At 49.2% G+C, this 12,924-nt stretch overlaps 5 protein-coding genes across 5 annotated transcripts; 3 read left to right on the top strand and 2 right to left on the bottom strand.

The window, feature by feature from the left end:
• Nucleotides 1–764: 764 nt before the first annotated feature.
• Nucleotides 765–1,613, top strand: TGAM01_v206123 (hypothetical protein; the record flags this gene model as incomplete). The annotated part of the gene is made up of 1 exon (XM_018802628.1): nucleotides 765–1,613. The coding sequence occupies one exon, from the start codon at nucleotides 765–767 to the stop codon at nucleotides 1,611–1,613; it is 849 nt and encodes a 282-aa protein (XP_018664135.1).
• A 530-nt stretch (nucleotides 1,614–2,143) lies between these two features.
• On the bottom strand, nucleotides 2,144–2,536 carry TGAM01_v206122 (thioredoxin 1; the record flags this gene model as incomplete). Its single annotated transcript, XM_018802629.1, has 1 exon — nucleotides 2,144–2,536. One exon carries the CDS (start codon nucleotides 2,534–2,536, stop codon nucleotides 2,144–2,146), a length of 393 nt encoding a protein of 130 aa, XP_018664136.1.
• A 1,866-nt stretch (nucleotides 2,537–4,402) lies between these two features.
• TGAM01_v206121 (carbonic anhydrase) lies at nucleotides 4,403–5,077 on the top strand (the record flags this gene model as incomplete). Its single annotated transcript, XM_018802630.1, has 3 exons — nucleotides 4,403–4,488; nucleotides 4,584–4,761; nucleotides 4,853–5,077. 3 exons carry the CDS (start codon nucleotides 4,403–4,405, stop codon nucleotides 5,075–5,077), a joined length of 489 nt encoding a protein of 162 aa, XP_018664137.1.
• Nucleotides 5,078–6,829: 1,752 nt separating this feature from the next.
• Nucleotides 6,830–8,382, bottom strand: TGAM01_v206120 (annexin A7; the record flags this gene model as incomplete). The annotated part of the gene is made up of 3 exons (XM_018802631.1): nucleotides 6,830–7,876; nucleotides 7,931–8,280; nucleotides 8,331–8,382. The coding sequence occupies 3 exons, from the start codon at nucleotides 8,380–8,382 to the stop codon at nucleotides 6,830–6,832; spliced, it is 1,449 nt and encodes a 482-aa protein (XP_018664138.1).
• A 3,181-nt stretch (nucleotides 8,383–11,563) lies between these two features.
• TGAM01_v206119 (hypothetical protein) lies at nucleotides 11,564–12,907 on the top strand (the record flags this gene model as incomplete). The annotated part of the gene is made up of 3 exons (XM_018802633.1): nucleotides 11,564–11,690; nucleotides 11,749–12,032; nucleotides 12,101–12,907. The coding sequence occupies 3 exons, from the start codon at nucleotides 11,564–11,566 to the stop codon at nucleotides 12,905–12,907; spliced, it is 1,218 nt and encodes a 405-aa protein (XP_018664140.1).
• Nucleotides 12,908–12,924: the final 17 nt, after the last annotated feature.

Genomic DNA, 12,924 nt, shown 5'->3' with positions numbered 1-12,924 from the left:
CCGCGGAGAAGAGTCTTTCAACTTAGTGAGCGAATGTTCTACCGCAGCTAAGCAGTTCCTGTGTTCTATGATTCGCTACATGCACGGCAGGCCTAAGAAAACGGCAGCTAGACGGAAAAATAAGGTGGAGACTTTGATCCTTAGTAGCAACTTGCAGGCAGTTTACAGAGTGCCAGGGCGTCGATCAGGAACAAGCCGCATTTCTGGGAAGCGAGTGAGACGACGAAGGGATAAGCGCCCGAAAGCACATACACAGCGTCACTTCAGATATCAAAATAGGGTTGGGTAATGGGCTTTCAGCCTTTCAGCCCTGTGCTGGCTTAGAACGCGTTTGAAAAATCTGCCGTAGCTATTGCCGAACGGACAAATATACTAGATGAGGCCTAGCTGTAAGCCTGAGAAGCGAAATTCAACCTTTAACTCTCAAAGTTTTTGACTTCTAAAACAGCTTCTACAATGGAGATAGATGTCACCTGACATGAATTTAGAGTTTCGATGATGTATTCGCGGTTCTCAGGTCCGATTTAGCTTGCCTTCAAATTTGTCATCTGTAAGTAATTGAAAGTCGGTTGAAGCATCTCCGGTTCTCACATTGAGATGTTGATACATTGAAACGGTATACAATCTTTATCTTCATATTACTTAAATATATAAGGTAGTTACCGAGATTGAACACAAACGCCTTCAATCGAACTACAGGCAACTTGCACAACTTTCAACATCGCATCACCTGGACATATCACTTATACACGTCACACCACAAAATGCCTATTGACGAGTACTCTCATTATTTCTCCAATGGAGATGTCAAGATCCATTATCATCTCTATGGACAAGGCCCGGCCCTGGTGCTCGTCCACGGCCATCCAGACAACGAAATGACGTTTTCGATGCAAATCGAGGAGTTCTCCAAGGACCACACGCTGATTCTTCCCACACTTCGAGGATACCCTCCGAGTGATGTCCCGCTAGATCCAGAGGCGTACGACGGCAATGTCATGGCCAGTGACTTGGTGGCCCTTTTGGATCACTTGAAGATTGAAAAGGCAGTTTTTGCAGGAGGCGATGTTGGAGGCATTACTGTGCAAAAGCTTGCGTTTCTTCACCCGGAGAGATTGTCAGGTCTGGTAATCTTCAACACGCCAATTCTAGGCACGATGATGCACCTCATCCACCACGACCCGGAGCAGCAGGAACTGTCAAAATATTCACTCAAATACATCAAACACAACCCCGGAGACGCCTACGATGTGGATTTCGTTTGCCGTACCATAACCGACCCGGAATATCGCGCTGAGATCAAAGAGTATCTCCAAAACTCTCCGGAAGGAGGAATGTTCTACTTCTTCCGCAAGAATTTCCCAGCGCCACCATACGGGCAAAATATTGATACCTCGGGTATGCGCTATAAGATGCCATGTGTAGTTATATGGGGAATGCAAGAGCCATATTTCTCGGACAAGATGCTGGACGGCTTCTATAAGTGGTTTGACCAGTCGGTTCGAGTGGTTGTGCTGCCTCAGGCTGGACATTGGCCTTGGAGGGAGGATGCGAGGAAAGTGAATTACGAGCTGCGATCGTGGCTGACTGCTTTGGAAAGTGGACAACTCTGAGGTTGTGGCGGAGATGAGCGAGCGATTTATACAAAAGCTTGTGTTGTAGTATAAAATCTAGGAGAGATGGGAAATGGGACCTTAATAGATAACGAGACAAATGACGTCAATTATAATTGTTTGCTGAGAAGAATAGCTTTCATTAAATGAATACTACTATGTTGATAGATATCTATTATTGATATACTACCTACTCATCGACATTGGGATGTTTTATGTCGACCTAGTGCAATCTTTACTCCATGTCTTCAGTAGGTACCTAGGTATACATCCCGAGCCATCAAGTTCGATATCACGGAGATTGTTACAGGAGAGGATGATTTAAAGAAGAAATGGACGGTAAATTGATACTGTATGGCTCAAAAATGCTAGACAACCCGCTGTCCTTTTTCCCATGTGATATTATTCTCTTGTGCGCCCCAATGAAATGCATGCGTTCCTCCCTTTACACTCTCGTATCCTCCAAGACAAACCCAGTGATGGCAATATTCTTTCTTCCTCCTCCTCCTCTCTCAAATTCATGTTGTTCCTCAAGCAGTAGCAGTCTGAGCCTCCTCGAGCCTCTTCTGCGCCAGGCCGCCCAGCTTCTCAGCAGCAGCGCCCAGGCTGCGAGGATCGGCGCCCTGGATCATGGCCTGGCCGTTGACGGCGACCTGCTGGCCGTCCTTGAAGAAGAGGAACGTGGGCATAGCAGTGATGCCGTAGCGGGCGGCAATCTTCTGGACGTTGTCGACGTTGACCTTTGCAAAGGCGAGCGTGTTTTCGGCGCTGTGCTTGTCGGCGAGGGACTTGTAGATGGGCGCGATGGCCTTGCAGGGGGGGCACCAGTCGGCGTAGAAGTCGACGGCGACGTAGGTGTTTGCGGCGAGGAGAGAGTCGAAGTGCTCGGCGGTCTCGACGTGGTGGAGGTTGTCGGCGCTCATTTTGGCGGTGGTGTGTTTATATGTAGATGTAGACGATTCAGCGATTCAGATGTTGCTGGACAAGAGAAGCTGTAGCTGCAGTTGTAGATTGATATAGGCGTGCGATGGTCAAAGGAATTTATGCAAGATTCAGAGCCCGGCTTTTATGACGATCGCCTTTGGCGGATGGTGCAATGAGGAGGGGCACAACCGTAGGTGGGGAGGAAAAGCGGGCCGCAATAATCCGCAAAAAGATGCCGCAGTTGGTGCGAGGTTTGGTAGAGAGAAGATTTGAGGCGGTAAGAGTTTGTGAATCGGGATGTTCTCGGTTGTTGTTGTTGTTGTTGTTGTTGTTGTTGTTGTTGTTATGTCGCTCGTTGTTTGTTTAATAGTTGGCTGATACTGAAAAGATGAAAATCTCCAAGATAGGGTGCCTTGGCGCAAATATATACATGACAGACAAGACGGGCATTTGGAATAAACGGCGTCCATCTGTCAGATCGCACAAAGCATTACCAACACAGGGGGCTATTGCAGCGAATTACAGCGCTTGCTGCGGGCGCTGTAATTCGCTGCAATAGCCTGGAGCTGGCGTCCAGCGGACAAAATCGGCCTAAAAAGGGTCGGAAGCCACTAGAACGCTCGCGATTCTGTGCGGCTGATTCCAAAGATGCCGTCAGCGAGTGCTCCACCTTGCCCTTTATGGCATCTAGGAATTGTCAGTTATAGGCAAGGCCGGCTGCTATATAGACGAAGTGACCGATAGTATCGCAATAGTCTGGTAATCCGATTTGCTAAATATAGCATTTTGGGATTATTTTTGGATCTTGCCAGTTCCATACAGCAAATTTTCTATCAAAGAATGAAATTCTTAAAAGCCGGCCATTGCTAGCTACAGGATATGCACAGCTTGATCAAGCTGTTAATTAGTTGAATCCAGTCCTCAGGATTAGTAAACCAGAGCTAGCCATGACGCCCGAGTTTGCCTCTATTTTCCCAACACCGAGCATTTACGGCAAGGAAAGACTGCGAAGTTTGGTCTACTACAAAATTACATTTTGTCTATTTAATTCAAGTCCTCGAGCTTTACTAAGCCCATCTCTGTTATGGACCCAGCATCTTGGTCGCCGGCTGACTTCCACAGCAGTACTCTGCGAAGATTTGAAATACAAAATCTCATCATGACACAAACTATTTCCCTCCCGTTTTCTCTAGCCGAGCCCCATCTAATTGTGAATCCATCCGCGTCGCCAGCCCTCTCCGCGCCAGCAACACTTTGCGACCGCCTCCAAGCCCAAAAACTGCCTCTCATTGGACAGCCCTGCGAACCATCTCCATCCAGCCTCCTGTCCCACCGAACCGAATCCACGGGCCCTCGGCTCTGCCCGTACCGAACGTCCGAAACTGGGAAGAGGTCCCCTTGTTAGACGGTCTGCCGGGCCGTCGCAGAATTCGTCTCACGGCCTTGAGATTGAGTCGCGGTTGGCGATGCGATTAGTTTTTGGCCAGTCCCCGCCCTGCTTAGGACGTTTAACCTTTGCTTCGATATCGACGGCAACGCTTCTAATTGGCCAGAGACGGGCGAATTTCCCCGCAGCATGGCGACACAACGTGGATGGATTGCGACTTTTTGCGTTGATTGATAGCTTTAGGGCCCTTGTAAGAGGCTGTGTGGGGGGGTGTATTTGCAGGCTGAGATGATGCTGAGATGTGCAGTTTGGGGAACGTGTTGGGTGGCCTATCAGAGGGGTGAGTGTTTTGTAAAAGTATAAAGAGGCGACGATTTGCTCTGAGCTTGTGCCTGATTTCTGTTGAGCTTCAGCACGATATTACCAGATCTTGATAAATTATCTTCATTTTTTACTTTAATCACGTATAACCTCCAACATGACTGTCGCCAGCGAGTTTGAAGTTGCCAACCAGCAATATGCGGCTAGCTTTGACAAGGCTGACCTGCCCATGCCCCCCGGACGGTATGCTTCACATATATTCTCTCAGCGATCTATTACAACTGCAATAATTCGCCATTCGTATTAGATGGCTAACATTTCATAAACACAAAATCCAGAAAAGTCTTTGTCCTGACCTGCATGGACGCTCGTCTTGACCCAGCCAAATTCCTCGGCCTGGAAGAGGGCCACGCCCACGTCTATCGAAACGCTGGAGGCCGAGCCTCTGAGGCGCTGCGAAGCTTGATCATCTCTCAGCAGGCCCTAGGAACTCGAGAAGTCGTCGTCATTCACCACGTATGATCTCTCCACTCATCAACTCAATTTTGACTTTCTTTTTGTTGCCTTGTACTAGAAGGACCATGTTAGCTAATACGCCGTCAATTAGACCGACTGCGGTATGCTTCTCATCAAAGAGGATGAATTCCGCGACGCCGTCAAGAAGAACACTGGTGAAGACGTCAGCCATATTTCCTTCTTGACCATCAAAGACCTGCAAGAGAGCGTCAAGACTGATGTCGAGATTTTGAAGAAGAATCCCGCCGTGCTGGACGTGCCTATTTCGGGGTACATTTTTGATGTCAAGACGGGCAAGATTAACAAGGTTGTTTAAGGTGCTTCTGTGTGAACAGAGTGGTTAGTAAACAAATGAGTAAATAAATGCAAATTATTGATTATTTACACATACCTATGTGGAGAGATATTGCCAGCGCCCACTCACCGGCTGTTTGTACAGATTGAATGTATATACGCTTTACTTTCACCGTAACACTGGCTTCTGTATACATGCATCTGTACTTTTTCACTTGCTTAACACCTGGATTATTGGTACAAACTTACTCACCTACCTACCTACCTAGGTATAACTAGATCCATACATGCGGCAACTTTAATACATCTGCACACCCCATCTTCATAAAAAAAACCCTCAAACGCTCTCGTATAGCTTGCACATGCTGTCTTCATCAAAGAAACGCTAACACAGGTACGACGCTAATTCTCAACTCAGTTGTCCCCACTCTCCTCACACGCGTGCCTTTAGAAAGCGGAGAAATATCGCCAGAGGGCTCTTCCTCCTGCTCAACGTCTCGTTGCAATTGTCGCTTTCCGCATGCTGCAGGAGTCCGCTCATGTACCTGAAATACTTTTTGCAAGTTGGGCATTCGTAGTCACCGTCACAATCGAGGTACTCATCGGATGTATAGCAGGCCCTTGCATAGTCGTTGACATCTATGAGATTGATGCCAGACGAGCAGGTTCCCTGTTCCAGGTGCAGGACCATTGCGGATTTGGTCACAAAGGTGCGATAACACGCAAAACATTCGACACTCTTCTCGCGGTGAACGAGCTGATGCTGTTGGGCATATCAGTCGCGCCGAAACTGAGAATCACAGAGCATGGCTGTAGACAGTTTCAGAACGAAAAGAACATACATATTTCAGGTTGGAGGGGGAAGAGAAGCATTGGTTACAAACGGAGCACATGTTGTGCTCGTCGTACAAATGCTGTCGGAGATCTCTCGCGCTCTCAAAGGCATCATCGCACTGTGTGCACCCGTTATGTTCATCGATCATATGCTCCCTGAGCTCATACGCCGTCTCAAAATCCTCCAAGTAATAGCATTCCCGACATATATTATGACGAGAAGAGTCGGATATGTGTTGGGCCCGAGCTGACTGGGTCTTGAATGACCTGTCGCAGCGTAAGCAATCGGTCATGTAGATCAACATTGTGCGTGAACGGCTTGATTGTCAAGGGAACAGAGTTAGAAAAAGATGTGTTTCTTTGTTTGGTTAATCTGTAGAAGAGAAGAAGGGAGGACTAACCATGGCAACTATAATGTTGCAGTGTAAGTGTCTTACATAATTCCCGCAGCCGACAGGAAATTGCGAACAGTGAATGCGTGCAGATACGCGCATTCATTTAGCTCACTCTACCCTTGAGATTTGGTAATGTCAATTACGTACCTACCTATGCATCGTTGATGTAGGTAAATTATTATCTATGTCTAGGTAGCTTCCTCTTCATGACCCAACACTCGAGCTGCCTCTGACTGCATGTGCTGCTACTACATGTATTGACTACGGCTACTACCTTACCGATACTGCTACATGTATGTTTAAGTAAGGTATATATAACAATTAACGTTCCATTTATAGTATCAGTTTAACAAGCTACATCTCGGGAACAAGACAACAAAACCGGCCTGTGCAACTTAAAAGAGACGTTCAAAGTACTCCAATGAAGATGGGATATGTACATGTACATTGCTTCAATATCAGAGACGTTCAAAACAGTACTCGAATTTAGTGTATGGTACCAACTGCAGGCAAAAATCAACATGGAATTAGTGGAAAGGCATTTACTACACGTCTCCTCCAATCAGTGCACTCAGTAGGTTCCCATAATCTCCATCCAAAGAATGTTCCAGGTCTGTGACCAGCGGTCTATGGTAACTGCTTTGATACGCCGCCTGCGCTTTGGAGAGCCTCGCTCTATCACCCCAATACACTCTCAACACTCGATACGTGATGGCCCTTTTATTATTCAGAGGGTCTCGTAGCGGTTCCCGCAAGGCGTCTGCGTCAGCCTTCCCATTCTCTCCTGTAACAGAAGTGAGCATTTGCAGTAGAGCGTGTTCCTCGCTGCCGAGGAATTCTGCCACAATGGCTTCCTGTAGACTGCGGTGGTATTTCTGCCGGTAGGCGATGCACATGGCTCGCAGCTGGGCGTTATTGGCGCTTGTTAAGATTTCTGTGACGACCAAGCTGTTTTCCTCGATGCCACGCTGTAGTTCGGTGATTTGGTAGTCGATATCTGCGGGATTGACGGCGGCTGCGTCCTCGGCACGGGTCGCGGAGATGACATTGCGGTATAAGGGGAAGCGCCTTTCATCCATCTTGTCTTTGACAGTGGTCAGCAGATCTTTTCCCTTGGTATGCCTGTACTGGCTAGTAATGGCCATGATATCGGCGTTGGAACGACAGAGAAGAACGCCCATCAGGGCCTCTTCATCGATGGGTCTCTGCTGCAACGCCTTGTCAAGTGTAGACACATCGTGATCGAGAGGTCCTCTGGCCAAAGCCACCAATGCATCTTGGAAGTCTCCTTGAGTTTTGCCTTTAATGTCCTTTTCCAGATCACGCTTGAACCAATCCCGGTAGTCGTTTCGTAATTGTTGAAACGCATACGGATGTCGATATTGGGGGCTGGAAAAGATGCGGACAAGGGCATGCGCATCGCAGCCGCTGCCTAGCATAGCAGTCAGAAGAGCTCCTGCGTCGGCTGAGGTGTCTATACGCTGCATCATGAGCGTTTGAGCAATATCGTATCCTGGAGAGGCCGGCGTGGCTTCGATATTGTGGCCAGATGGCTGCTGGCCTGGGCCGTGAGGATAGCCAGGCTGAGTGTGCTGCTGCTTAAGTAGCGGATATGTTATACATATACGCAACTTGACCATCCTTACCGCAGGGCCGTATGGTTGATGCCAACATTGCAATTGCTGGATGGGCTGATGCGCATAGTGCGTATAATACTGAGTAGACTGACCGTTGTATCCATATTCAGGTGCTTGTTGCTGCTCCGGATATTGTTGTCCTGCTGGAGGATACGGAGGCTGATACATGTAAGTGGACGGCTGGTTTTGGTCAGAACCGGCGGGAGCTGATCTGTAGCCATGGGAGGGCTGCTGCCCCGCCATCTGTCCTAAAATCGGACCCAGAGCTCCTTGTCCCGGTAAACACTGGCCTTCGTGAAGGCCTTGGTGTCTGTATGGCGGATTTTGAGCGTTCATCATACACTGCTTATGGAGGTTGACTTGGAGTCGTTGTATGCTTTTTTTCCAGAGGATTGATGAAATCACTAACCGTTGCATGCAGGAATATCTGCCCTCTTTATAAGAAGAGTGCTGTTAGCCATTACTAAATGTATGAGAAATCTGCCCTGAGGCCTCCGTGGTGTAAGTGGATGACGCTGTGAGTGTGGTACCCGGTTAGCCTACAGTTCAATGGTCCATGTGGTGGACTCTCTGCCAAAATAGAGCAAGTTTATATATGTTCAGTGGCTGTTGTGAACTTACATCGCTTCTGAAGTATTAAGCGTTCAATATCTGCACTGAACGTTAGGCAGCCTTCATAGGGTACATGTATGTAGTATAACTGCACCTGCGTGCATATATCCCTTTACTTTCTGCGTGCTGGTACTTGGTTAGTAGTGGTGTACAATGAAGCAATGGAGCATTATTGGTTGGCAGAAGTAAGAAGATGAAGAATAATAGAGCGGCCAAGGATGTTGGCGGTCTCTCCAACGCGGCTGCTGTGTAGGCCTTTCTGTTCACGTTATGGTTGAGTGTTGGTGTCTACGATGTACATGAAGGTCAAGTATTGATGGCAATAAGTGGGGGCAGAGAACAGGGAGTGAGATTGAAGATTCTGAACACACGTGGTAAAGTTACTATCGTTCCAAATAATCTCAAGTGTTGATTGTGTAAAGAGTGTTCATTTTATAGCTTTGTACGGACACGTACCTAAGGCATGTATTCATTTTGTAGTCGTCCCTATCTCTTGTCCTGCTTGGCCGGGTATTGCGTGCACCGTACAGGCAGCGCCATTATCGTGTCTCAAATGATGAATAATTGGAATTAAGTGCATAGATGCTTCAAATAGGAATATATTGGGCATGTACATAAAAGTATTAAGCACATGAATATACCTGTTGTAGATAACAGGAAGCTTGATGTATTGATATCGTGATATTGAAATGATGAGTCAGCATTAACAGAGTGCTGGTTGGCTGTTGTCCTCCAAAGTATCACTTACTTGTACATCCCTGGACAATTGGCGCAATGCTAATGTAGCAGAAACATGCGCCCTCCCCCAGAGTAAACCTTTTTGCTGCGGCGCTTTGCCGGCCAGTCTCGAGGCCGTTTCGGAGCAAACTTGAAACATGTTATGGAGCATCTGCCCCAGCACAACGGCACAGGCGGATGGGACAAAAAAGGAGAGAAAAAAAAAGAAGACTTTGTTCTAGAAGCTGACAAGTGTTGGCGCTTGGTTGACTCGTGACAGGAAAAAGATGCGTTGTAGGGCTCTCCGGGCCTTTGGGCCTTTGTTCCTGCAGCGGCCTGCATTCCATTCGGGGATTACTGGATTGGGAGTGCTGCATCGAATACGAGAGAGTCTGATGCATTCCGTATCAAACTTCTACAAGGGCCACGTATCTACATCTGATGAGTTGTAAGCTCAGCCTCAAGATAATATACACGAGGATGAATACAAAGAGGCAGTAGATATTAAAGGCATCCCGAGTCCATACTCGGCTATTATTGCAAGCGTACCGGCACGGAACGGCATGGCAGACGGGGCCACATGGAGGCGTTTCTCTGCGGCCGGCGCACCTGAAGCATCTTGACGGGCGAAACCCTTTAGACGAGATTGCGCTCCGTGTCTTGAACGGCTGCAGGTATTGATGTGCGTACACGACACGACTTTAATCTCGACTTGACCTGTTGTAATTGCTGCATGACACTCAGTACTTGTAGATCAAGGCCGGAGATCGCCAAGATGATAAGACAAAAAGCAAGGAAAGAAGAAAAAGGGGAGACGGCAGGGCCGCTGCTCCATGCCATGGGGAGGCGAGGGTGGACGATCGCGAGACGATCTCTGATGTGGGCTGCGATTGACATTTGACGCTGGGCTGATCAGCCAAAGGCAAGTCAGTAGAGGTATGGAGCACTAATCGTATCTATTTACGGAATCGATGGCATCAAGCTTTGGAGCGGCGAGGAGGCTTTCATGGTAAAACGTCGCGGTGGGTACGGCAGCGGCACACACTTGATCTCAACTCTTACGCAACAGATTTCAAGACTATCTTCAATGTCAGCATGCATCTCATTAATTGTTCACGTAAATAAAGAGAAAGATAACAAAAAAAATTACAAACATCATATTCCACTGGCTGGCTACACTCAGAATGCAAGCTGCCAAAAACGTCATGTTTTATCGGACCTGCCTTTGTTTCACCCACCCTGCTCGTATTCTTTTCCGCGATCTTCGTATCAAACCCTCAGAATTCCCACACACACACACACACACGCCTTTTCGCTCCTCGTACGCGCAACACTGCTCTCGTGCTAACTTTGCCACCTACGCTTCCATCCCTGGTGGTGGTTGGTTGGGGACGGCTGGCTCCATCCGCCTAGCTGCTGTTTATAGTGGTTTTTAGTGGAGAGGGCAAGCTCCAGGCGTGCCCCAGAAGCTCCAGCAGCCCCAGAGGGTCCCCAAAGAGCCCTGAGGGCTGCGGGAAGCGTAGCTGCAGTCGGCGCAGCTACGAGCGCCTGGCCAATGGCGGCCGGCCAGAGCCCCCCAGGCGCCAGGGGCGATGCGACGCCAGAGACCACCGGGAAGCGACCCCTGGTCCAGTTTCGCGCCTGGCACGGGCGGGCCCATGGCTGGAAGGTCACTGGGCCTTCAGCGCCTTCCTGGCTGCGCTACCGGGACGCCGTTTTGTGTGTGCAATTCGCAATTGTTACAAGAACCTCCAGCCAGCCTCTCTTGTTCATGCACTTTTGCTTTGTCTGCATTGATGCGCTCGTGACTGGGATCATCAAATACTACGTTGCTGCACTTTTCTCTCGTTTCTTCTCACTCGTTTATTGCCCTTTTGCTCAACGCAGCTTTCTCCTCAGTTTTGGGCTGGCCCACTCGATCGAAACCATCGCAAGGCCAGACTCTGTCGCTGCTTTCGCTCCTCGCTGAACTTTGTTCGAAACGATCTGCACCACAACAACCTTTTTGCTCCCGCCTCGAAGAGATCAAAACCTACATAACCGACTCCAACCATTGCTGGCTACTGCAGCTAGTCAACTTACCTTCGCTTTCAAGAGCTAGTTTTCTGGCCGGGGTCGGTCAGACGCAAACCATTGGCTCTTAGTACGGAGTAGTCCGCATAGTGCTATATCTTCCTATTTTGCCTATTTACCCATCAATTGCTCCGTTGCTCTGAGTAAACAAAAACTCTTCTCTGGAAATTGGGAATTGAGCAGCCATAACTTCGTCGACGACTCTTCCAAGTTGCTGGATTCGACGCTGATTACGACATCATGAACTTCACACGCAAGATTGACCGTGCCATGCAGTGGGCTGGCGAGAAGATGGGCGCCGAGGCCAAGGCCACCCACACCGAAGAGTTCAAGGAGCTCGAGTCCGAGATGGACATTCGACATGAAGGTTTGTGTTTTTCCAGTCAATTGGGCTGCTGAGGCCATCTGCTGACTATCGACTACAGGCATGGAGCACCTCCTCAAATCCATGAACATCTACACCAGATGGCTTGCGCGCCATTGCGATGCCCTCGAGGACCGAAGCCGCAGCTTGCCGCTCGCCCACCTCGGCAAAACCATGACTGCCCATGCGGCAGAGCTGCCAGACGCCGAATACAGCCGTCGCCTTGCGTCCATGGGCAACGCCAACGAACAGCTCGCCGAGCTTCAGACGACCTATCTGGACTGTGCCAATGCCACCTGGACACAGCACATTGAGCGCAATCTCGCCATGATGAAGGATTATCAGGTATGTGATGGCACCCAAAGAAACGTTTTGACGATTTAAACATGATTGCTTACACAGTACTCCAACAGAATGCCCGGAAGAAGCTCGAAAGCCGCCGACTCGCCTACGACGCCACCATGGGCAAGATTCAAAAAGCCAAAAAGGACGACGTTCGCCTTGAAGAAGAGCTGCGCGTCAATAAGACCAAGTTTGACGACAGCACCGAAGACGTCTTCCAGCGCATGTCAGACATTCGAGAGGCCGAGCAGGACACAATTGGCTCTCTGACGTCGTTCCTCGACGCCGAGCTCGAGTACCATGAGCGAGCTGCCAACGAGCTTCGCCGAGTCCGAAAGTCTTGGGCTGCTGGCATGGCAGACGCAACTCGTCCGTCTTCACGGGAGGATTTGGAGCGCGCTTACTCCAACGTGTCTATCCGCACTCAGCCCGTCCGAAACACAATCATCAACGAAGCTTATGAGGGCGCCGCTTCGCCTCCCGTTTACAAGCTCAACCGCACCATGACGAGTCGAGAACCTCCCCCGCCTCCTCCTCCCCCAGCATCATCTAGACCGCCCATGATGAGATCAGCGACCTATGATACCAGGCAGCCGCCCGTGATTCGCGCAAGAGCCGCATCCGCTTCTTTCAACAGAACCAACACGACCTGCAGCGTTCCTGAAAGCAGAGCAGAGGACATCTTTGACGACAACTCAGTATACAGTGGGGATAACACTCCTAGCTGGGGAGAGCGCAGCGTCAGTCCGGCAACGAGTTACGGCAGCAACCCTCAATTCCCGGTAGAAGCCAAGAAAGCACCGCCTCCCCCTGTCAACCGAGCCAAGAAGCCGCCGCCACCTCCTGTCCCCAGGAAGCTTTCCACTGTTGGCTACTGAAACACACTAGAGCGCAA

This window comes from Trichoderma gamsii (assembly GCF_001481775.2).
Source record: "Trichoderma gamsii strain T6085 chromosome Unknown Scaffold_20.2, whole genome shotgun sequence".
Lineage (NCBI taxonomy): Eukaryota > Fungi > Ascomycota > Sordariomycetes > Hypocreales > Hypocreaceae > Trichoderma > Trichoderma gamsii.
This window is presented reverse-complemented; position numbering and strand designations above follow the sequence as displayed.